At 36.5% G+C, this 25528-nt stretch overlaps 1 protein-coding gene across 1 annotated transcript; it reads left to right on the top strand.

Annotated features, from left to right (window-relative positions):
• The first annotated feature begins 30 nt into the window (after positions 1–30).
• On the top strand, positions 31–25454 carry LOC130232005 (stereocilin-like). Its single transcript, XM_056461593.1, has 25 exons — positions 31–2107; positions 4080–4142; positions 4335–4445; positions 4561–4715; positions 5352–5538; positions 8087–8202; positions 8301–8430; positions 8565–8747; positions 10824–10862; positions 13996–14172; positions 14914–15054; positions 16058–16119; positions 16242–16377; positions 16538–16626; positions 16719–16854; positions 18701–18897; positions 18980–19070; positions 19324–19486; positions 19966–20141; positions 20784–20939; positions 21327–21469; positions 21562–21710; positions 23185–23282; positions 23631–23781; positions 23957–25454. Exons 1-25 carry the CDS (start codon positions 287–289, stop codon positions 24046–24048), a joined length of 4962 nt encoding a protein of 1653 aa, XP_056317568.1. The 5' UTR covers positions 31–286; the 3' UTR covers positions 24049–25454.
• Positions 25455–25528: the final 74 nt, after the last annotated feature.

Here is a 25528-nt window from a genome sequence, read left to right on the forward strand (position 1 = left end):
TGTTTTTTTGTGTGTTTGTTCAAGGGGAATGAATCATAATGTGAGTTGGTCTTTTGGACAATCACTTCTGGATTTGTTTTTGGCTCCTGCATATCCTTCTTGCAGTTTCACAAGTCTAGAATGCCAAGCTACAAGCAGCATCCAGTATATTCGTACTGGCACAACCTTAGTGGACATTTCGGCTTCTAGTCTCACTTGTGATCAACAAAACTTCAACCAACTCAATGAAACCCTTTGTGCATCAGTTTTATTGGCAGCATCTCAGGAGTCATACACCCTTTATCAGATGTGTCAAGTGCTGAGCACACTGTCTCAAACAGAAGTGGCCAATGTCTGGAGGAACATGTGTCGCATGGTCCAGAACATCACCTTACCTCTCATGGAGTCCTGCAGCGATCCTGCCACTGTACAGTTACGTCGTAGTGCACGGTCCACTCTGAGCCTCAACGAACTCCTCTGTGACTATAAGAATTGGACTGTGACTGGTTCTGTGGACCCTGCTCTGGTCACAATGTGCAGTGAAAATGATCGTGAGACATTCATCCTAGCTGTGTGTAACAGTGCTGAAACCATGCAAGTGCTGATCAGACAGCCCAGCAATGCCTGGGTGTGGGAATTCTGTGCAAACATATCAGACATATACATTGTGAGCCTGTATTGTTCATATGACAGATGGACTGTTGAAAACCTTGACCCCTCGATAGTGACGTACTGTTGGTATAATGACATGGACAGATTTGAAAGGTTATTATGCGACAGTGTAGCCTTTTTTATGGTTGTGTTTTCCAATGAAGAAAACAGCTGGCTGAAGCCCAATTGCTCTCAACCTCTTCCTGATCAAATTGACACCAACGCCCTTGTGGCTCAGTACTGTAAATACTCAGAATGGAAAAACATTCGAGCAGTCACCGCTGAACAGATCGCTCTGTGCATCCAAAATGATGAGATTCGATTTGTTAATGTTGTGTGTGTTAACCAAACTTTCGTCACTGTACTTGGAATGAGCATTGATACTGCTTGGGTGCACCAATATTGTACTTACTCTTTCAACAATCCCCCTACGTCTCCACCGACAGTGAATACTGAAGTCAGGTGTGACTATAACAATTGGATGAACATGTCTGTGGATCCGTCAGTAGTCACTCTGTGCTGGCAGAACGACCAGATCGGCTTCCGTCAGAACATCTGCTGCAATGTCCGCCTGTATGAGAAGCTATTTCTACATCCCGAAAACCAATGGCTGATTAGAGTGTGCTCTGATAATGACACTGCGAATGTGTTGTTGCAAGTTTGCACCTATTCAGACTGGAGCCAGCCTACTATTGTAGACATGACTGACCTTGCTTTCTGCGCTGATTATGACACTGAAAACTTCACTCGGAATGTTTGTGTCAATGCTACGGTTCTGCAGAATTTGCTGGCCAATTTAGACAACACCTGGTTGTTGGAACAATGCTCAAACTTGACCTCATTGTACCCAGGCATTGTACCTGGGAAAGAGGGGGGAGTCATAGGCTTCCGACCGGCTGAGCAATGTCAGTACTCCAGTTGGGATTTGGTGCTCCCAGACCCTGCTCTTCTCGCTCTTTGCTGGGACTATGACCAGGTCAACTTTGTCTCCTCTGTCTGCTCTGACTCTTCCTTGCTCTCCCACATCACTCAAGAGCCCTCCAACCTTTGGGTCGGCACTCTCTGTGTCACATACACAGCTCCGCCTGTCTCCAGTGGAAATGGGAGCAATGCCACAACTCCCCAGTCTTGTCCAATAAGAGAATTGGCTAGAAAGCTAAACTGGACCTGCAGCATAGACTTCAGTGTTGTCTGCCAACCAGGTGCCAGTCAAGCACAGGGTCTTCGGATGCTGTTGCGCTGCGGGATAGAAATTCTCCAACCTCGCTTGGAGAAACTGATGACTACACAAGTGACAGAAGTGATCAGGCAGGCCACCAGCCTGTGGGTTGTCCTGTTGTTGGCTCTTGAAGAAAGCCAGATGACCTCTCTGAGTGTGTCGGAGAACATTCGGCTTAGTGTGCTGGAGTCAGTTGTCGTCTACATGGAGAACGAGACCAACTTTGACAACAGGCGTGTTGTTTTGCAGTGTTTTGGGGTTGGTATTATTGTTCACTGGCTACTCACCCAAAGTTGTTTACATTAGAACTTAGTCTTTAACTACTATTGTGTTAGAAAAAAATCTATGTTTTTTTATTTAGGTGGGACACAGTTAAAGGTTAGGGGCAGTTTTGCTGGGATTGGTAGTTTTAAATTTGGGTAAAATGATAGGGGTATACAGTGGTCCCTCATTATTCGCAGGAGTGACGTTCTAAAAATAACCGCAATAGGCCAAATCCGTGAAGTATTCAGCTTTATTTTTTACAATTATTATAGATGTTTTAAGGCTGTAAAACCCCTCACTACATACACTTTTCTCAGAAAGGCATTAACATTTTCAAATTTTTCTTTCTTGCTTAAACATTCTCAAAGTTCAAACCTTCATAAAAAAAATAAGTCCAGTACTATAGAATGAAATCAAAGTTCAAAAACCATTTGATTCTCATTTATTTATTCCGTAATGGACATTTTAGGGAGAAAACTTGCAAATTTACATACAGTACAGCACTTTAGAATCACACTGCGAGCGATTGAAGATTTATGTAAATTTGGCAAGCTGAAAGCATTCTGTACTGTACAGGAGACACGGCACAGAGGAAATTAATCGACAATGGTCTACAGCCAGTCAGGATGCAGAACACAATGCGCTGTAGAAAAAAATCCACAAAACTGCGAGGCTGCGAAAAGTGAACCACATTATAGCGAGGGATCACTGTACTCGACTGTAAATATTGTAAAACATACCGTATGGTATTAGTTTTTTATTTTATTTTTATGTTCTTCAAATACAATATGTGCATTGTATCAAATTATTCATTCAATCATTTTCCTACGGCTTAGTCTCTATTCAGAGGTCGCCACTATTCCAGAATATGTTTTATGCAGCGGATGCCCTTCCAGCCGCAACCCAGTACTGGGAAACACACATATACACTTATTTGCGCACACACACATACACTACGGCCAAATTAGTTCATCCAATTCACTTCTACTGCATGTCTTTGGACTGTGGGGGAAACCAGAGCACCCAGAGGAAACCCACGCCAACATGGGGAGAACATGCAAACTCCACACAGAAATGCCAACTGGTCCAGTCAGGACTCAAATCAGCAACCTTTTTGCTGCGAGGCAACAGTTCTAACCACTGAGCCACTGTGCCGCCCTCAAATAATTCATTTCAATATAATTACATAGTAGTAAAAGACACTTTATATGAAGTGGATCCAACCAGTCTCCCAAAAAGGACACTGAACTAGATCATCTGATTATTAATAAAATATAGCTCTTACCGATTCCACCACTGTTTTGTAATTGACCCATGATATAGGGTGTTAGATGTGACACTGGATAATCAAACCTCTTCCTTTGCATGTAATATTAATTCTTAGTCATTTGAGTTGTCTTTACATTGGTAGTGTGATACAAATACCTGATCTAAGTTGTTGTTCAGTGTTGAGATGTCATTGACATCCACATTTATAAACGCAACACTGACGACCCATGTCTCCGAACAATTCCTCTTCTTCCACTTGTTTTATTTATGGTTGGCAACACAACATGGCGTCTCTCTGCTGCCTGAACACTGTAACAGGTAAAAACAGTCTTCGAAGCTTTATCATGCATATTAATGAAGTTGTGTCTCATTCACAATAGAGCGCACTGATTGGTTCGAACCAAGTCTTTCACATTAATTAATGCTGAAAACTGAAAAACGTCAAGTTGTACCAGCCGGTACAGACATCCAATTTCCACGCTGGGATTTACAAAATGATCTCATGCCATAATGCGGCTTCAAAATTTCTTTTCAAACCGAAATAATGCAAAAACAACCAATTTTCACTGTTTAGGGAAATATATGTGTCCTAATAGTGTTTTTAGCAACGGAGGACACATATATGACTGTCAATATCTCAAAAAATGAAATTAAATAATAATATGATATAAGCTTTGAAACTTTGCATGTGTTTCAGAAAGTTTTGACCAGTCTGATGCAAACAGGACGAGACGTGCTCACTAACTTTTTCCTGATTAAGGTTGGATTGATAACTTATCTTGCAGTTAACCTGCAATTAGCATGTTTAGATTAACTGGTTTTGTTCTGCTAATTATAACACATTAAATCATTGTCTATCTGCGTCACTATTTACACACAATATCCAGTATTATTTGCTGAATTCAGTGTTCAAGTAACAGCTTAAATTACTGTTCCTATTATCGGATTGCAGGAGTATTTCCGAATTCCTTTGCCTTATCTGAGATCAGTGCTCAGTGCAGCGGACATCATGATTGTTAAGGAGATTCTACAATATTATAATAGGAACTACGCCACTTTAAAGGTAAAGCATCCCTATTCCCTACCACTGTAGCATTGCATATCACACCAAAATCAAGGGAGTACAAATGATCATTATACATGCACTGATGTAATGAAGAGTCTTTCTTGTTTTGAAGCTGTCAGATGATTACTTGCGAATCATGGTGTCCGTGCTTTTCCAAGTTCAACTGCCCAAGGATTTTAGCTTGTTCTCAGATATGGGTATTTTGTTGACTCTGGCTACACCTTCAGACATCATGTCAATGCCTCCACTACAAAACAATATCAACGCGTGAGTGACGCACACACCTTACACTTGATTGATTATGATTATAGCTCATTTTAATTAGTCTAGCATTAAAATATATATCATGAATTATATTTAATCTAAATTATGGGTAAATATATTGTAAATATAATCATTTTATTATATTATAATATACTATTATAATGCTTTAGCAGGTTTGTCCAAACTCGGTCCTAGAGGGCCGGTGTCCTGCAGATTTTAGCTCCAACTTGCCTCAACACACCTGCATGAATGTTTCTAGAAAGCCTAGTAAGAGCTTGATTAGCTAGCCCAGGTGTGTCTGATGGGGTTGGAACTAAACTTTGCAGGACACCGCCCCCCCAGAACCGAGGTTAGACACCCCTGCTTTGGAGTTATTTATATACTATTATTGTATTTATTAATATTTTTCAGTTTAAGTTCCTAAATTTTTCCTAAGTTCATTTAATTATAGATTCTGCAATTTTGTTATGCTCTTTTTGGTATTTTTTTAAAGATATTTTATATATGAAACATATATTTAGTTCATTTTTATCCAAATTTCTTTAGTCAAAAATGATTCCTATTATTAAATATTATATTTAGTAAACCACAGAAGAATATTTAGTAATTTAAAATTCTCTCTGTCCTGCTTTTCTCCAGGTTAAACATGATCAACTTAAGTATCAAAAACCTTTCCTTGGAGCAGCAGCAAGCATTTGGTCGATGGTTCAGTCAGTCCATAGGCTTGCTTAACATGACAGCCAGCAGCTTATCCTACATCAGAGACACTGGTAACCTGATCACCTACCTGCCCTTCCAGAGCTTCCAGCACCTCTCACCTGCTCAGGTAACAGCCCCAACACCTCACAAAGACACCTGAACCCATCTGGCTCTGGTTAATCCTCAGGCAGCTCGGCTGGGGAAAATGCCAATGGTTCATTGTAGCAGACATGCCCTCGTAGTCTGTTTTCAATGAATAAACACAGAGATGCATGAATTATGGATGGCTGTGTAGTGGACAGTGACTAAGACTGTAGTGCTAACAAGATAATGACTTCTCCACTCCTGTCCAAATAAACAAGACATTTCACAATTCACAAATTTAAGACAAACAAATGAAGACATTGGATTACAACATCATATGTCTGCAAGCTGAAGGTGGAGGGGGATGTTTGACACTACACCATTTATATTATGGCACTGGTTGGTTATTAGCTATTAGTCAAGTCATTGGAGTAAACCAACTATCTCCTCAAATATTCTCAACAAGGGTATTTGATTATTTTTTTTTACCTACGATCTCAATAATGCAGCTTAACAAAAAAAGAAGTTCAAATTTATACACATTATAGCCAGATGCATGAACAAATTCACATTGTGTTTGAAACAGGGGTGACCAAACTTTTTCTTATGGAGGGCCAAAAACCAAACTTTATTGAGGTTGGCCGGCCAAAGGTAAATATACTAAACTGTATTACATCATGGTGTCCATGGTAAATACCTAATTTATTAATATCTAAACTTAAATAAACTTCTTACAATAAAAACATTAAAAATACCATTTAGAACACAATGTCTTGTGCTTTGTCCGCTATCCATCAAGTAACAGTATTTACATTATAACAATAAAAAATCTGATTGATTCAGAACATTTAACTGGAACATTTAATTTCAGTTTGCTTTTTTGTAGCTCAACAATTAAACAAACTAACAAAAATTCCTGTTAAATTAGTATTGACGATCTCTGTTTTGCCCCAACCTTCTCTATCATTTTCTGTCTCTTTTCAGATGTGGTGGCGTGTCAAATCAAAGGTCACTATGGCCCAACTTTGGACCGCGGGCCCTAGTTTGTACATAGCTGGTTCAAATGGACTTTTGCTAAAAAACAAACGCAGACTTAAAGAAGTAGTAGTAGTAGTAGTAGTAGTAAACTTTATTATCCTTGACAGGAAGTTTGATATGGGCATCACCATATTGCTGCAGACATTGCATAAAACAAACAATAAAAACAATACAAAATACAGAAGTTACAATAATTAGAATGCAAATTAAGAGAAACTCTTGTTAAATAAACCCACTGAAGCTGGTACAAAGGATTTCTTATATCGGTTCAACCGACACTTAGGGACTCTATATCACCTACCAGAGGGAAGATGCTCATAATGTGGAAACCAAAAAAATGAGTTGGATCATTCAGAATCCTTTCCATCTGACACAATTCTCATATAAAACTTGAGGATTAAAATATTCATTTTGCCCAACATTTTTTCTGTCTTTAAGAGGTGAATCAAAATCAGATTTACACTGTACAGATAGATTGCCAAACCACACTGTTATACCATACCTGATAATGCTTTCAAGAGCGGCTTTATAAAACAACATCATAAGCAACATCATAAAGGACTTGATTTACTCACCCATGACTTGTTCCAAACTTGTTTGAGTTTTTTTTTCTGTTAAAAGATATTTTGAAGAATAATAACCAATGATTTTCAAATTAATTGTTGTTCAATGATTACTGGTTTCCAACATTCTTTATATGCTAAAGGACTTTTCATTTTCAGTAACTCAGTTCAAGTGCTTCCGGTGAACTGTATGCTGTTACAATATCACCACATTTAAAGTTTGTTTTCTTTAAAAATCAACAATCTTCCCTGACTGATGAATATACGATATAAAGTGGGCCTCAGAATGTACAGTGCTCGGCATTATTAAGTACACCCCATTTTGAAAATTAATATCCCAATGAGTATAGAAAATGTATTTTAGTGCATTTAAACAAAACAGATTTATTAAACAGATATATTTATTAAAATAATATAATATAATATTTGGTTAGTGACCAAACATATTTAGAAATTGATAGATAATACAATTAAATTCAAGCAAATAATTTTTAAAACGTTATTGCTGTATTTTGTTAGATAAGCTCCAGATTTGGCTTCAGTACTGACTAATTAAATGTATATGCACAAATATAATATTGTATAGCCTATTAAAAATATGAATTTAAAATAGAGATTTTTGAGGTGTGTATTTATATATGGTGAGCACTGTACAAAAAGCACTGCATTAAATTCCATTTTTCCGCGCCATGTCTTTAAAATATGACAATTTCTTTTACTCAAGTATTTTCAATGGAGTTTCTGCGCTAGCCTGCTGATCCTGACAGCACGTGCATGTAAACGGCTTTTCATCTTGTTTTACACTTGAACAACTAAATGAATACTTAAGTTTATTTAACGGATTATATTTTAATTACATTACAACATCAATGCTTTAAAAGGAACCGTATAAAATAAGTCACTCACATTAACTGTTCACTTAAAGTTTATCGGTAGTCGAACAACATTAGCTCGGCATATACCCTATTCTCCTGTGTTTTGTTTTCATAGATACTGGATGGATTTGATGTCCTAATGAATAACACGTTGGATCTCCTGAAAGAGCAGTTCGTAGTTCAGAGTCTCACTGGAGCCTTTAGTAATCTTACGGTCAACCAGTGGAAAACGTAAGCTAGCTAGACTGTTGTTTTTGCTATATTCCAGATTTCCCAAATTTCCAGATTTAAAATGTAAAAAGTTTTTGTTTCCCTTCACATCTGTCCAGGTTAGGAAATCTGTCCTGTCTGGCTCATCCCAGTGATCTGATGTTGTACGCAGCAACGGACGCATTCTCAGTGATCCAGGACAACATTAGGACATGTGCAGTCCAGGGAATTGGTGTTCCTAGCACTATGGTGTGTTTTATTATTTTATATCTTATTCCTTTATTATATTTGCCCTATTCTTAAAAAAACAACCCTACCTTAAATAGTAATTCTGTATCAATGCTATAAATAAAATAGTCACTATTTTTTTTTTTTTTTTGCAGATATCCAGCTTGGTCTTTAAAGCGTTTGATCTGCAGTCTCCCTCCAGTCTCACTCCTCAGAGGATCTCACAGCTCGCTCCGTTTCTGCCACTGCTGGGCTCCAGCTTCCTGCAACAGCTCAGCTCAGCCCAGCTCCTGCCTGTCCTCAGCACACTGACCACTGTGCCCTTCACTCCAGACCAGGTACACACAACCCCCAACAGAATATGTGCTCTGAAACATTACAATGTATGCTGTTTTATTTGAGTTTTTTTAAAGTGTAAAATAATGACTAACAGTTTTGGCCACAATTTACAGAAGTTAACTTAAAGATAAAATGCTATTCAGTATAATAGTAGTATATTTACAAAAAAAAAAACACTACATAAAACCCTTATTTTGACTTATTTTTTTCACAAAATTATCTGAAGCATTTAAGAAAATAATTTATTCAATATGAATATACATATTGTCTATGTATAAAACATTTTTGCTTATGTATATAGTTATTTTGTATACTGTAATCTTAAATGTTTCATAAATAAATAAGGAAAAATATCTTATGCACCTAAAGTGTCATGTAACTAGCACTTATTACAGCATCTACATAATGCTGGTCTTTTTTTGCAAGTGATTAAGTCCATGGGTTAGATTTTTATTTGGATAAAATGATATATAAATGCAAATCTTACTATATTTTCTAGCCTATTTATAGCAATCAGAATCTGTTTTTATTGCTATAAATAGGCTATAACATATATTAAGATTTGCATTTATATATCATTTTATATATTTAGGTCATTTGGAGCATATTACAATCAGTGGTAAATCAAATAAACAACAAAATTACATGGCAAATAATATAACTATTTTAAAATTTGCAGTTATAAAAAGATTCAAAGAAATGAAACATAACTTGCCGAAACATTAAAGAAAATGACTAATTAACATAAGTTAAAATAAAACCTTACATTAAATTCAATAACAGAGACACATAAGAAATCATAGCTTTGTACACAAATATATCTATTTGCATATGTAAGAACAAAATCTTGTTTTTTGATATTTTGTATTGTGGTGTGTGACAAATTGTCTGTGCAGATCACTAACACACTACAAATCCGCCATTACATGAACTACATTTCCAGTTTTGCACCGCTCACACGCACCTGTTCCTCATTCAGTAGATTATACACACTCACGGCTGGGAGTTGCCCATGAACTGATTACTAGGACTATTTATACAACGCACACACACACACACCTCTTGGCTGAGTCTTGTTAAACTGTTTCATGAGCATTATGACGCATTTTCCTAGGCTTGTCTTGCCGTGTGCCGATCTTTGTTTTGTTTGTTTATTGTTTACATTGGTCAGTCCCGGCGGCAAACATTCACCTGTTATTTGACCAGACTCTGGATTCCCTGTATATTGTGTTGACCGTTGCTTGCCCGACTGTTCTATGTTGAATAAATCCTGCATTTAGATCCCCACCTCGGTTGTCAGCATCCGGTCACATAACACAAGGATTCAACACAGTTACACATTTATATTTAACCTCTCGTGTTACATCAGCGGGGGTCAGTTTATCACTTAAAAATTTGATGTTCTGTTGCTGTTTCAGCTAGCCAACTAGCCTGGTTTTATTTGTTTTCCTAAGTCCATTTTACTTGCATTTTGCATATAGCCTGTTCATTTTGGACCCTGAGTATCAAGTGCTCTGGTGGGTGCTGAAATTGAGTAGAGGTCAGAGGTCACGCTCAGACAAACAGACAGACAGACAGTGTGGTTCTAGTCTTGAGGGCTTTGCAACAGATGGAAGACTGTTGTCAGAGGAGCCACGGCATCTGATACAGGCAGACGACTGGCTCGCTGTTCAAGCCTTTTAATCATTTCTGCTTGGCCACACATGAATTCGGCATGTCCATCTCACTGTGCACCCAAACATAAGGAAAGCAGAGCATAGGAGCACAATGGAAAAACAAAACGCTTCAGATGTCCATAGAGAGTCTTTACATTGGGTAGAAAGTGGAAATGTCCTTAAAGTCATTAAGCGTCATTTAATATCATTTCCCATATCATATCATTTACTCATTTAGCTGACGGTTTTACAGAGTGACTTAGAAATGAGGAGAAAAGAAGCATTTCACAGTTGCTGTATAGAAATGCTATGACAAGTGGAAGCTATTTCATTTTTTCATCTGGTTGTTTTATTGCTTTATAATGCATTGCCCCATTCAGTAACTTTTAATGTGAATATATATTTTTTCTTTTCATAAAGGCAGGTGTTATCATCGATAAGATCTCAGCCAATTTGAGTGTAAGTATTTTCTTCTGTGAGTTTAAGAAAAACTCTTTTTGCTTCTCTTAAGGCAAGATGCTGCAGGATAAGGGTAAAAATAAGGGCAACATTTTTAGGTATTACATTAATTAGGTATTATTATGTTTAAAATGCAACTAAGGCTGTATTTAATTAAATATGTGCTAATTTGTGTATATCTTAAGCAGTGGTGTAAAGTAACAAATTACAAATACTCAAATTACTGTATGTTTTTTCTCAGGAATTGTAATTTACTAAGTAGTTTTTACTTTCCCTTGAGCACATTTTTATTGCTGTATCGGTACTTTTACTCCACTGTTTTCCTTCAGCCTGCAGTCACTACTTTATTTTATTCTTGTCTATGGGGATTGGCTAAGTAGAAAAAAACTGTCCTGTGATTCTGGTCCAATCAAATCGCACATAGAAAGTAACAACCTCAAGACATAGGCTCTTTATAAATGTAGCAAATCGCTTGGAAGCATTAAAATGATCCAAGAAAATGCCCAAAATCTTTACACACATTGACTGAGAGACTGTTTAGACACAGATGAGAAGATAAAGGATGTTTGCTGTATGATGACTGAAATTGCCAAATGGCCTTAAACAATCACTAAATGCACCACAGAATATTATGTTTATAATGTATATCACTGCACAAATGACATGTAAAATCATCAGCTTTTTACAGCGTAATACTCACTACTCTTAAGTACTCTTAAAAGGGCTACTTTTTACTCCTACTTTGAGTAATATTTACAACAAATATTTTTACTTACACTACATTTTTGGGAAAGTAATGGTACTTTTACTTGAGTAGGATTTTTCTGTACTCTTTCCACCACTGATCTTTACACAAAAAAATCACTGGATGAGATCGGGTTCAAGTGTATCTCTTTTGAGTAAAATACTGTGAAGCGCTAGAAAAAAAGTTCACTTATGTGAAATAAAATGTTGTATATAATCAGGCTAATTATGTATGAACATATAAAGACAATAATAAATATTTGTAGTCTGGTGAATGTAAAAGACATTAAGATTTAGTGCAGGATAAAAAAAGAGCCCCTATTATGCATTAAAAAGGGTCATATTTTGGTTTTGGGGGTCCCAACAACAGTCTGATGTGCATGCAAGGACAAAAAAACACTTTCATTGTCTTATAATATGCATTTATTTTTACCTAATTATCCCAACGGCTCCTATATGATTTGTTTAGCGATTAATTAGTTCTCAAACCCCTTCTTATCGCGATGCTAATCAAATCTCTGATGACCCAGTCATCGATTGGTCGACTGCGTTCAGTGCGAGACAGAGAGAAATGCCCACTATGGCTTATCAACAATTTTGAAGTAGTCAGAGTACAGAGTGTATGTGTGAGCCCAATGCAGGTGTGCATTAAAGCATTGCAGTTAAACACCAGTATATTGCTCTATTCTTTACCATAAGTCAAAACAGTGACACACATTCAGTATTAATCCACACAGTGGCAAAAGCTGAACAATTTTGAAACTTGACCACCCCACATGTGTAGGAACAGCTGATGGTGGCCATAGCAATGACAATCGGCAGTGGATCGCGAGCTCACAAATGCATTTAAATCTGTAAACAAAGCAGCACGCATTGCATGTTTGACGTGCTTTTAGGTGCTATATGAGAATATAAAGAGTTAACCAGATACAGCACAAGCAGCGTGGAGTGATTACAAGTAACAAAACACAATTCAATACATACTGTAATTTGCAAGCTAGATCTATGAACTCTGTACGGTAAAGTTCCTGTCAAGCTCTAACAATTCCCAGACATCAATAGTCTTTTCTGATCCTTCCTTTAACAAATGGCCGACGAATCCCCCTTTGTAAGTGTGTATTATTTTTGCAAAAATAAACTTCAACCACTAACTTTTCACAGCCTCGTCTTTGGGTTGGGAAAATATGCAACTTGATTCAACCGAGGTCTGCTACAGTGTTTGTCTTCCTCTTTTTCTTTCTACAGGGTTTGTGGGCGGGGCCGGGGGTGTTAAATTTTCCCGGGTCTGCGCGCGCCACGAATGGGCGGGGCTTGAGTTTGGTATCGTGTCAAGCCAACACGGCTAAAGACTCCTTACCGCGGCAATTCTTTCAAACCACTTTGAGTTGACTCTTTTATAGATGAATCAATAGTTTTAAACACGGTGCACTTTCAGATTTAAACATCAGCTGGGTATTTCACTTCACTTAGAGCTGTGCTACACACTGCATGGAAGGTCATTTTCAAAAACCCATAATAGGGGCTCTTTAAAAATATGCATTTTAATGAAAACCTATGGAAACAAATTGAGACAGCACGCTAAACAAAACACCTAGAGGTGTATTTTGGATGTTTTTTTCCATCACCTTTAAAAAAATGCCTAATGAGATGTCAAAAAGGCCAAAATCTCAAAGTTGACAAATGCATGAACAAAACTGTTTTCCCTGCAGTGTCTTGCCTCAAACATTTGAGAAGATGGCCAGTTCGTAGCCTCTCTGCGTGTATGCGTGTGTGTCTGCTTTTGAGATGTCAGCGCTTTTCCTCATCCAGCTGGCCCACTACCCAGCATAATCAACTCTGGGGTGGTTCAAGGACAAATGCACTGGCCTCACATACTGTACACACACACATACTCGTCCATCAGTTACTCTTTTTAATTTACTCTGCCTGTCTGAAAGTGCATGTAACATTTACTCATGATCCATGTGATTTGGCAGTTCCTCAAGGTATAGGTTTACACCAATCACAATGAAGTGATCTAGCAGCCTGTATTCTATCTTTGTATTTTGTGTCCAGCCAAGGTTAAAGGGAACATTGTGATGTAGGTCAGATAGGATGTCACTAGTGTGCTGCCACATGTCTTGATCATCCTCTTTCACATGTGTGGCGTCAATGAGACACCTAAACCTAAACTAAAGTGTCTTTTTTGGAAATATAGACTGCATATGGCACTTTATTATTAAAACTTAGAAGTTTTCAGTGATTTAAGACTTAAAATAGGCAAATAGCTTTATGCCTTAAATCTTTCTTTTTCTGTCATATCTGCAGTCAACAGTTTTTTATTGAATATTGAATTGCCAATAGTACTGAATACTATTTATAGTAATACTGTAAGTGTGATTTCTCTCAGCTGGCTCTGCCTGGCTCTGGGCAGCTGTCTCAGCTGGGCTCTCTAGTGAGTGGAGTAAAGGTGGAGACTCTGTGGACTTTACCATCTGATGTTCTGCTGGAAGCATTACCTGCTATGAGCCTTCAGACACCTGGACTCACCCCTCCACAGGTCAACGCCATCATCTCCAGTCTCTGGGTAAGAAAATCAGTCAAACATGTTTAAACTGAAGGATTTATTGAAAAACTGAAAAAATAATAAAATAATACGAAGAAAAATTTAAAAAGCCACAATTTGAAGAGCATCAATTTTTCAGATTCAGGCTCCAAAAGAGTTTTTTTTTTTTTTGCAGTGATGCCACACAAGAACAATTTTTGGTTCTCCTAAGAACATTTTAGTGTATAGTTCTTTTAAATAATATCTTAATGCCAACAACAATTTAAAAATCTAAACCATTTTTAATATAATTTATTATTTTTTCAATCAAAATGATCTTAGAATGTTCTTTTTGAAACTGTTGATGTCAATAATGACCACTTACCACACTTTTAAAGTGTCCACAAAATAGTCCTTATATTTCAAAAGTTTCTTAAGCTTGTTCAAATGTTCCTTATACTAGGAAAAGCATGGTTCCTTTAAAGTGTTCCTTTAATGGATTTTGAAAGGAACATTATGATTATTATTTGGGGGATTCATAACAACAGGCATGCAACATCAAAAAACACTTTTCACCCCGTGGTCTCATATAAAAAAAGAACTTTTCAAAAATCTATAATAGAGGCACTTTAAGAAAAGGTGCAGTAGGTCTTCTGGAAGCTTTTACTAAGAGTTACAATTTCTATGAGGATCTTGACAGTTAAACAGCTTTCTGTTATGACATTAATGTTGGTCTTAATTGTTTTGGCACAAATACTGTAAATTTCTCCTCCATGTTTTCAGGGTTCCAGTTCAGTGTCCCAGTGGATGGATAAAGTCCAGCCTTTGTTGTCTAGCACTCCACTCCTTAGTGTGATTCCCCAAGTCCCTCTACTGCTGATCAGAGACACTGCTGTACACACTCGCCTCTGGAACACACAGCAGGTACACCCCTTTATGTACTACAGTCATGGCACTTGTATGTTTTTTTGTTGTTGTACCAAATACATACAGTATGTATGTAATATTTCAGCATTTTTGTCTATTATAAATTTCTATGATGGCAAAGCTGAAATTTCAGTAGTCATCAGTCATCTTTTGAATATGCTGATTTGGTGTTATTACTATCAGTGTAAAAACCGGTGAAGAAAGTTCTGTTTATTTTATGGAAACCTTGTTTTACAAGAAAGAAGACATTTTGTAATAGACAAAATACATTTATTTTAATGTATTTTATTTTATATATTTGTAAGAAGACAAATGTTTTATCAATTTCATGAATTAAAAAAGTAGTAATTTATTTTAAAAAGGGTCTTGACCCAAACAACCGAACAGTGCAGTCTTTTGCGTTCGGCAGGACTACTGCACCATTTAATTAGCACAGATGCAAAACTCTGACATAACCTTGCTTGAAGCATTTACACTAAATATTACCTGTCTATGAGGCCATAACAAGTGTTTTTCATCATGACACTCGCCATTGCCACAGAGATCTGTATAATAGTATAGTGTCTAATTACTGCTTTAATTATTAATAATGGAGCAAAGACTTCTTTGTTGTGTAACCTTGGTCCTCTGATTTAGCACACTAGATACTGTATCTTCTGTTGGCAAGTCTCGTGTACTAGTAGGAAATAAGATGGAATTAAGTTGCAGAAGTTGCTCTGGTGCCCTCAGCCCCCCTTTTCCAGGACATTAAGCGTGAGAGTGTTTTGTGATCCCAGACAGTCTGAGATAAGCTTACAGAGATAGGAAGTTACAGATTTATTTATTCATACCATTAGAGCAGTTCAAGCTTGGAGAAACACCTAATTTGAAGCATCCCAGACAGCTGTAGTATATATACAAAATTCATGTTTATGTCCACATTTTAGACCACATTAAATTCTAAGATTCGTGACTTTTCCAGCGATTTCATTATATTGTCTTTTTTTTTCTCATTCACTAGGCTAAAGTTCTTTTCAAAGAGGCTGTCTACTCTCATCCAAGTCTCTCACTAAAAGATTTTTTGTAAGTTTGGTTTTGTTTTGTGATTATGAACAAGATCATAGGCATTAATATTTAACCTGCCCAATGAAATATGAATTGCTTGTATAAATATGATTGTTTTTTTCTCCTTCTTTCTCTGACAGATCTTTGGGCACAGTGGCTACAGGAGTGACATGTACAGATCTTAAAAAACTGTTTGAAAGCCTGGCTTCTCTGTCTCCACTACGGGACATTCTAGCATTTCTCAGAGAGCAGCCTGTGCCGCTCCACCCCTCACTGGTAGGCTAACGAAGACTTAAATTCAATTGCAGATTATTTTTTTATTTAATTGAATCCTCACTAAATTCAGTCTTACTCATTTGTGACTTATTGCACAAATTGCAACAACAAACATACATTTCTCATTAAACAAGATGCATTTTTCTTTTATGTATTACAGACACAGTGTATAAATGAAGAACTCTACAACTTTAACTTCTTCTCAGATTTGCTTGGAGATTTAGGACCTCAGATTGCTCTGTCACTCCCGTGAGTCACAAGTCAGCTCAGTCCAAACAGATTTACACAAAATAGATTCATATAACCATGTTTTCACACTTAATTCCATACCATTCTTTAAGGCTGTCTACCATTAAGAAATTTCCACCAGATAAAATGGATTCCCTCAGGAGAATGATAGTGGAAGACCCACATTACTTCCTATTGCTTCCAAGCACCAAACAAGCTGCACTTGTGGACAAGATGGTTCAAAGACTGGTAAAAATCGGTTTTTGTTTTACTGTGGAGGGGACACACTTACTGAATATTTTTGTGTGAGAGTGAAGTCGCATAATAGTGGATAAAAGAGTGTAAAGTTCTAAAGATGATATATTGACAGTGTACAAATTAAAGATCAGAGATGAACTACCGTCAATCATCTCCATAATGATCAATGCAATCTACCAAGAGTAGTCCAAATTAAAATGACTGCAGCTTAAAAATGAACATGAGTCTTACTTCTTTGACAAGTTTGACAAGTTTCAGTTGCTGCAGGAGGATGAATGTAAAGAACAAATGCAGCAAAATAAGTAAATGCATATAATTTGGGCATGAAGTAATGGCACAAATAACAGTAAATTGACTTAACCTCAACAAATAACATTGCATCATTCACCTAAATGGCTCTTTAATTTTTTGTTCAAGTTAAAGGGAAGCTGCTACATATACATAAGCAAAAAATAGTCAGCAGCAAAAATAACCATCCATGTCTTTCTGTAAGAATAGAATTCCTAGAATTCATGTGCATTTTCTTTGTTGGACCATCTTAGTGTTCTAATGGTGTCACGATTGGATGGGGAAAAAGAAACGAGGACTCAAATGCACACAAATAAAGGGGTATATTAATTAAAAATTGAAACACATCAACCCCGAGGGGGAAACCATTAACAAAAGACAAAAACAAACTTGGACTGGGTTGGCGGGTAAAGGAAGGGCTGGAGAAGACAAAATACGAAAAACTGGGACAGGACAACAGACATGAGGAGACCACATATAAAAGAACACATTACCAAACAAACAGATGAACTTATTAAACTAAGAATGGGGTAATAAGGAGGGTGGGACTAGACAATAGACAGGAGAGCACATAACACAAAGAGACAACATAAGCCATGTGCTCATGTAAAACAGGACTAGAACATGCAGCCAATGAGAGAACTCATTAACTGTATGTTCACATGAAACGCAACGCTAAAGCACGTGGCACATGTAAACATGAACCACGTGCTAAACACCACACCAACAGAAGACTGAACGCAAGACATGAGCACACGATAAATAAAACACTTACCATGCACTCACACATGCGACATGTATGCTCCGATCCCAGTGCCAACCGAAACCAACTAGACTGGAGCACTGAGAACGAAAACACCATGTCATGATTAAAACAAACATGGGAGCGTACACGACCCAAGATGGCACTCATACAAAGTCGAAGACAGACAATGACTGAAAATGAGTGTTCGACCCAGGAAAACTTACCAAGAGCACAACATACAAGACATGACAGGACTAGTGTCCGGACTCTGCCACCAAAACAAGAATTAACAAGACTGAAGTGGCAGAATCCTGACAGATAGGGATAAAAAGATTACTAATTTAACATTTTGTGCATATGTTGTTTGAGCTGCATTTTTCTAAAGAACATGTTAAGCATTTGGCATTAATTAAGATAAGCTACACATTAGTAAAAAACAACAAAAGTATTCTATAATAATAGCATAGTAACAGCATAATAATCATCGTAAAAAATTAAAGGAGCCTTTTTCTTACACTCTCACTGACATAGATTTTTACAGTTAACAATAATAATAATTATTTTTATTCATTTGTTATTACAGACTTGCATAAATTAATGATTAGAAACATTTTTGTGCAGTGTCACAGCAAAAAGAGGAAAAATTTAGATAAATCTGAATGGAGGAAAAAAAAAGGAGAAACAAATCTACTGACATTCACACAACCAAAATAATCACAAAAATGTCCTTAAGGATGCTGTCATTTGTCTAAGTTCTGTAGTTTCAGTGAATTTATTTCCTCATTTCTGTGGTTTTCTCATCAGGATATGTACAGCGGCATATACACGTTACAGGAGTTTCATTCACTAGGTGTCATGGCTACGTTTGTGGCTGATGAAATGTTTTGGCAACTGGACAGGAGCTTCTTTGTCGATAATCTGGAGTTTCTGCGAGGATTCTGCTACAGTTCCAATAAAAGAGACCTAGTGGCAAAAATGCTACAGGAACCAAAGACATTCGGGTACGGACAGTCAAAAAATAAAGCTGACATTAAACCCAGAAATGCCTCTTAACAATAAACCCTATCTGTTTTCTTAACAAAGCGCTGTGCAAAACTGGACTTCAGAGACACTGAACCAAGTGGACCGCTTCTTGTTTTTTCTTCCAAAGGAGATTATTCAACTCATCCCTTTAGTACGTGGCCAGATTTTTCTTTCCTCACTCACTTAATCATTTACAGTATTATCTCACACACAGAAGTGGATATAAAAATAAAGAACAACCTGTGACAACGAAACTTTAGGAAATTGTACTGTAGGTTTTTTTATCACCTCTGTACTGTACTCATGATTATTTAACTTATGAAAATGATTTGAATATTTAACATATAATGATTATTTGAAATTAGATTGCCTGTTTTGACCTGTCTACATGTGTGTGTCTTCAGGGTTTGATGAGCTTAGAGCGCATTGAGAGGCTGTTCCTGAGTCACCAGGAGTGGGAAAGCGGACAGCTCGGCTCTCTGTGTCAGTCGCCCAATGAGCTGTTTGACAAGCAGCAGTTTGTGCTTCAGCTCTTCCTCGGCTTCCTCAAAGTGGGACGTGCCACTTGTAAATAAAGTCTTCTACCTCTTGCGAAAAAATATAATACCACATATACACTCACCGGCCACTTTATTAGGTACCTTTTTGCCTTCAGAACTGCTTTAATCCCTCGTGGCATAGACTCAACAAAGTACTGGAAAGATTTTGGTCCATATTGACATGATAGCGTCACACAGTTGCTGCCGATTTGTCGGCTGCACATCCATGATGCAATTCTCCCAAATCTCTCAAATTCTGACCCTACCATGCAAATGTCACAGCAGAAATCGAGACTCATCAGACCAGACAACGTTTTTCAAATCTTCTATTGTCCAATTTTGTTGAGCCTGTGTGAATTGTAGCCTCAGTTTCCTGTTCTTAGCTGACAGGAGTGGCACCCGGTCTTCCTACCCAATAAAGTGGCCGTTGAGTGTATATGTATATAATTTGTTCTCCTACTGTCATTTCTCATTTTAAGTGTGTGTGTGTGTGTGTGTTTGTGTTAGATATTGGACTGACCCCTACTTGTGAGAGCCTTCATGTGACACAGCCTGCAGCCTGGACTATTGACAGTCTTAAAAACATGCCATCAACTGCGTTTCGGAGGTGCTTGCAGCTCATCGGAGAGGATCCATTTTTCAGTCAATTCGAGCTTTCTGTGCTCTTAACAAAGACTAAAGAGGTGACTTCATCTGCTAATGAACACTTAAATAACGTATTAACAAGAGTGTTTGTTTTTACTTTTTCATCTTGAATTTCGATTTAAAAGTACCAACTTCAGTATTAAATGGTACTGAAATTAAATAAAATGTCCATCTCGCACTAACATTTGTGCACTGTTGAGAAGGTTGTTAATTATATATAAGCATACATACAGTGCTTATAGGAAATCATCATGTGAAAATGTATACCTCACATTACACCCCAGCTTTCAAAAGACCTTCGGGATAATGTTGTGGAAAGGCACAGGTTAGGTGAAGGCTACAAAAACATAAGGCCGAAAAAGTTATTTGGAATGTGATTTGATATCAAGCTGTATGACAAATAAAGTAATTATTTCCAAGGGGTATGATGATTTTCTATAGGCACCATCTATGACTGTGATTGGCTACACTGATCACTGAACCCAATCACAGTCATTTCTATTGAGCGCATGAACACAACGGCCAATCAGCGTTGTTTTAGAACCTGCTCAACAGCTCTCAAAATGCAAGTGGGAAATGTTGGTATCATCACATTTACTGATTGGTACTGAAGCTGGTACTTTTGACAACACAACAAAAGTGATGTCTGTGTTTAGTTTTATTTTTTTGTCTGTGTGTAGGTTTATGGGACTCCCTCTAGTTATAACTCTTCTGTGATCGCTCAGTTGGGTCGTATTGCCACTCAGCTCTCCCTTAATGAACTGGCTTCTCTTAAACTGTCTGAAATTGAGTCGATTGCAGCCATGGGGGCTGTCAACATGTGGAACAGCAGACAGGTAAAAATAGTGATGAATGTATTGAAAAAGTGAGCTACTGTAGGATGGGTGGGACAATATCATTTAAAATATGGCTATTGGCTTTGATGAGCCTGTTGTTATTCATTCCTTTATTTACTATACATGATTACAATATATGTTAATGTTTATTTAGGGCCTGTAAAAAAATGTATGTCTCTGAAAATGACATCATCATCATTAATTCTGCATTTATTTAAAAATAAAATAAAAAGTAATAACTTACAATCCTTCCAATTTATTAAAAAATATTATTTGTTTCTGTGATGCCAAAGCTACATTTTTAGCAGTATAATAAATGTACTAACCAAAGCAAAAAGAATTATACATTTTGTAATTCACATAACTGACCGTTGTTTGCTATTGCAGTTGAAAACGCTGTTCTCCACAGTGCTGAACTCATCCAAAAAGAACCCTAGCCAGTTAGACTCCAGCACTTTTGTGGCTTTGGGACACATTGTGTGTGGGATTGATGCATCAGTCATGCGCAGTTTGAATCCAGTGGAGTTCAGGTTGAATTATCTCAGAAAGCTGTTGATTTTAAAGTTCATTCTGTTAGACAGATTCTTTTTTTACACTCTGTGTGTTGTTTCTGTCATTCCAGTAAGGCAGTTTTGTGGCTGGGCCGTTTGCGTTTGTCCTGCTCTGAGGAGCAGCTGCAGACATTAATAGGACTGCTCAGCAACAGTTTGTCTTTTGGACTGATCAGCTCCTGGGGATCAGAGATCTTCATTGAAATAGGAGCCATTGCAGGTATAGCTCAGAGCTTGTAATCAGATTTAGTTCAGATTTATTGATATATGTAGCTTTGAGCAAGGTACTTTTGTTCAAGAGTGCTCCATCCTGCTTATTACATTGTTACTTCTACATCAATTAATGAATTGACACAAAATATTTATTTCTGTGGAAAAATGTATTAACTCAAAACTTCAGCATTGAACGCCGTAAACAAACATTAAAAAGGTTATGATACAGTCTCATCACTTATTACACAGCTTTTCAAAACATACTGTAAATAATTAAGTGGATAACAGGGTTCATACACATTTTACTACTAAAATTCCATGACTTTTCCATGATTTTTCCAAGACTTTCAAGTAAATTTTCATGACCTAATGTTTCATGCAATGTCCCATATGTATGGTAAAAGAAAAACAATGCATGTTCAAATTTATTACAGCATATCGTAAAACACACAACCATCTATTTACTTTCAATGTATATTTATATCTATGTAAAACTGATTTAGATAACGCTTACACCGCACTAATAATGTCAGAGTATGTGACTGGCCAAGAACAGAAAAGAAGTAAATAGCCTGTATTCAAAAATTCAGATATTTGTTTTCCATGACTTTTCCAAAACTTTGTGGGTTTTTCTGTTTCCAAAACTTTTCCAGGCCTGGAAAATGCCATGTCAAAATTCCATGACTTTTCCAGGTTTTCCATGACCGTATGAACCCTGGGATTAGGAGAGGTTCCAGCACTTCAATTACCCAAATGAGCCTGTTATCAGTTTTTACCATTTGTTATCAAGAGACAACAAACCATTCAATGGCACAGTTGCGCAATCAGAATAAGGTTTTCCAGAGAGTCACGCAATAATAGAAAAGAATTAAATACACATACACACAGTTATTTAAATAAACTGTAAATAGTGTTTTATGTCACTGTTTAACATCTGCAAATACATAGTTTATTAAATGGATATTTAAGTTATCTACAAAAGAAATAATTTACTTGACACACTTTTTAAGAAATTATATTCTGGAGGTTTTAGGTGGTGGTATTGTAACAATAGAACAATAATTTGTTCAAACATGTATAATATAGAAATAGTTAGTAACACTTTAGTTTAAGTAACAATTCATGCTATTGACTACTGGCTCATTACCTGCCTATTATTGAAATATTAACTGTTTATAAGTAGTTATAAAGTATGATCTTATTCTTCATCCCTAATCTGCCCCAAAACCTAAACCCAACTCCTACCTAAATAACTTTTAATAAACATCTAATTAGTGGTTATTAAGCTAGTAGTTTTAGTTAATGGTTTAGTAATACTGTGAATTGTGATCTAAAGTGTAACAGTTTCTGAGGTACAGGCTAATAATAATAGTTCATCTTAATAAATTCTGTATTAGCATCGGTATCAATAAGAACATTGCGTCTTACTTGCTTTTTAGTTCAAAATCACAATAATTGTTGTTTTTTGTTTTAATCTGTAGCGGGGTTGCCTGATATAGCCATGTCTGCTTTGGTGAAGGAACAAATAGAGGGAATCACCCCACTTGCCATCTCTCTCATCCCGGCGGGCAAATTTGCAGTCAGTGTCTGTTTTTATTTACTAGTGTAAAACCCTGAAGTGGCATCTGTTAAGTTGGTGCATTTACCAAATAAGCAATGTGCTAAGTCAACTGATCACACTGTATTCATGTATCATGTTGTTTTTTCTTATACTTTAATTTGTGATTTCATTTATGAATCTTTATCCTCTTTTTTATGTAAAGCATTTTGAATTACCATTGTGTATGAAATGTGCCATATAAATAAACTTGCCTTGAAATATGCATGCAACTTCGAGCACTGGTAAAACACTTTAATGATGTACTCTATATTTTGGAGTAATTTCAGGATAGTTCTTACCTGTGCTTTCTACTTTCTCTTTTCTCAGGTGGTGTTCAACCAGGCACAGATTCGCATGTTCACCTATGAGCAGGCCATTGCTGTAACTGATGCCCAGCGCTCTGCTCTGTCTTCAGTACAGCAGACGGCCCTGTACATGGTGCTCAATCCCTGGGAGGACAAACCTATTGATTTCAGAGGTACGTTCACTCCTGTTTTAAAAGAGGGTGGGAGAAAGAGAAGCTCTGCTATTCCACATTATTTAACACAGTACCATCATAAGTTTTGATTGACTGATATTTGGATACGTTTGAATTGTCACTGGGTTATAATGCTCTTTATTGTGCCTAACAGCTGTTTTCTGTATGCTTTTAGGCAGATCTCTGGGAGTTGCAGTTTTCCCCTGTTATTTTTTCTACCTCTCCAGCATCCTGATAATGTTGCTGTCGCTTACTTCAATTATATGATGAGTTTGAATCTATCACTTCTGATTCGCTGCTATACTGAACTGAACACTCCTTTCCAAATATGTGCAATATAGTGTAACTTTAATACTGTAAATATATATATTCAGCATTTTTAATTGCTGAATTGGGTTTTAGAAATGTTCTGTGATATTATATCAGAGATATATGGTAAGTATGACAACAATCACTCATGGAAATATTTCTTTAAGGAATTTATAAAGCATTTCAGTCATGATAAAGAGCTTTTGTTTATTTTTAGTTTGCAAAATAATTAATCAACATTTTTGTCTATATTTTGGTTTGACTTTTATGCTTCACATTTAACCTTGTGTCCAGTTTTATTTATAATATTTATTAATTTATTCATGCATTTCTAACTGCGTTAAGAAGAGCCTTCATACAGTGACACACTTGAAAAATCTAAATGGGTGGTATTAACTTAAAAAGTAAACCCTGATGGTGAAATTTCTTTGTTCTTTCATTTGTAAACTCACTCTTGTGTTCATACTCCCTATTTATGTAGTTTGAAGTTTTGTGTTCTTGTATTTTTGTGCATAAACTAATACATGTATTATTGAGCAAAGTGTTAGACCCCTAATGAAAATCAACCATGGTTTTATTATAGTAAAAGTGTTGTTTTGTTGTTTGTTTGTTTGTTCTTTAAACACCATGGTTAAACTATGGTTTGTGTAGCATTTTGTGGTTACAATTGTTTAAATACAGTCACCATGGTGTTTTTGTTTTATTCACAGTAAAGCCATAAGAAGAGTTCAGATGCAAAAACCTCTAAATGCCATCTAAAGTGTTCTTCTAAAATGAGCATTTTTCTAAGTCTCCTATGTTTATATGCTGTTATTTGACTTTAAAGGCAATGAAAATAACCTTTTCATCCCCATAACTGTGAAATATTTGAAACTACACAGGGAAAAAATATAAAAGTGCGCATTTTAGAAGATTTCTGATGGCTTTTAGAGGCTTTTGCATCTGAACTCTTCATATGTTTACCTTCTGTAAGGGACTGGGGCCTAATAATTTTACAACTTTGACAACATATATTTTCACAACAAGAAAAACAATAAGAATGATGATTATTATCAACAATAAACACAATGCCATTGTTATTACTATCTATAGTTTATGACACACACAAGCCTTGTACTGTACACTTACTCATGGAAATATTCTTTAAGGAATTTATAAATAATTTCAGTCATGATAAAGAGCTTTTGTTTATTTTTAGTTTGGAAAATAATTTATCAACATTTTTGTCTGTATTTTGGCTTGACTTTTGTTCTTTATATTTAACTTTGTGTCCAGTTTTATTTATAATATTTATTCATCTATTTATGTATTTTTAGCTGCTTTGTCTATATGCTCATAAAATGATTAGTAGTTTCAAATAGTTTCAAACTGTGTAGTTTCAGATATTTCACTTTTGCATCTGAACTCTTCATGTGTTTACCTTCTGTAAGGGACTGGG

Source organism: Danio aesculapii, chromosome 7 (assembly GCF_903798145.1).
Source record: "Danio aesculapii chromosome 7, fDanAes4.1, whole genome shotgun sequence".
Classification (NCBI taxonomy): Eukaryota; Metazoa; Chordata; class Actinopteri; order Cypriniformes; family Danionidae; genus Danio; species Danio aesculapii.

Coding starts and splice junctions, on each gene's coding strand:
- LOC130232005 (XM_056461593.1), top strand. CDS start 287: ATGTGTCAAGTGCTGAGCACACTGTCTCAAACAGAAGTGGCCAATGTC. Junction 20,940..21,326: donor ACATGTGGAACAGCAGACAG/GTAAAAATAGTG, acceptor TTGCTATTGCAG/TTGAAAACGCTGTTCTCCAC. Junction 21,711..23,184: donor TGAAATAGGAGCCATTGCAG/GTATAGCTCAGA, acceptor TTTAATCTGTAG/CGGGGTTGCCTGATATAGCC.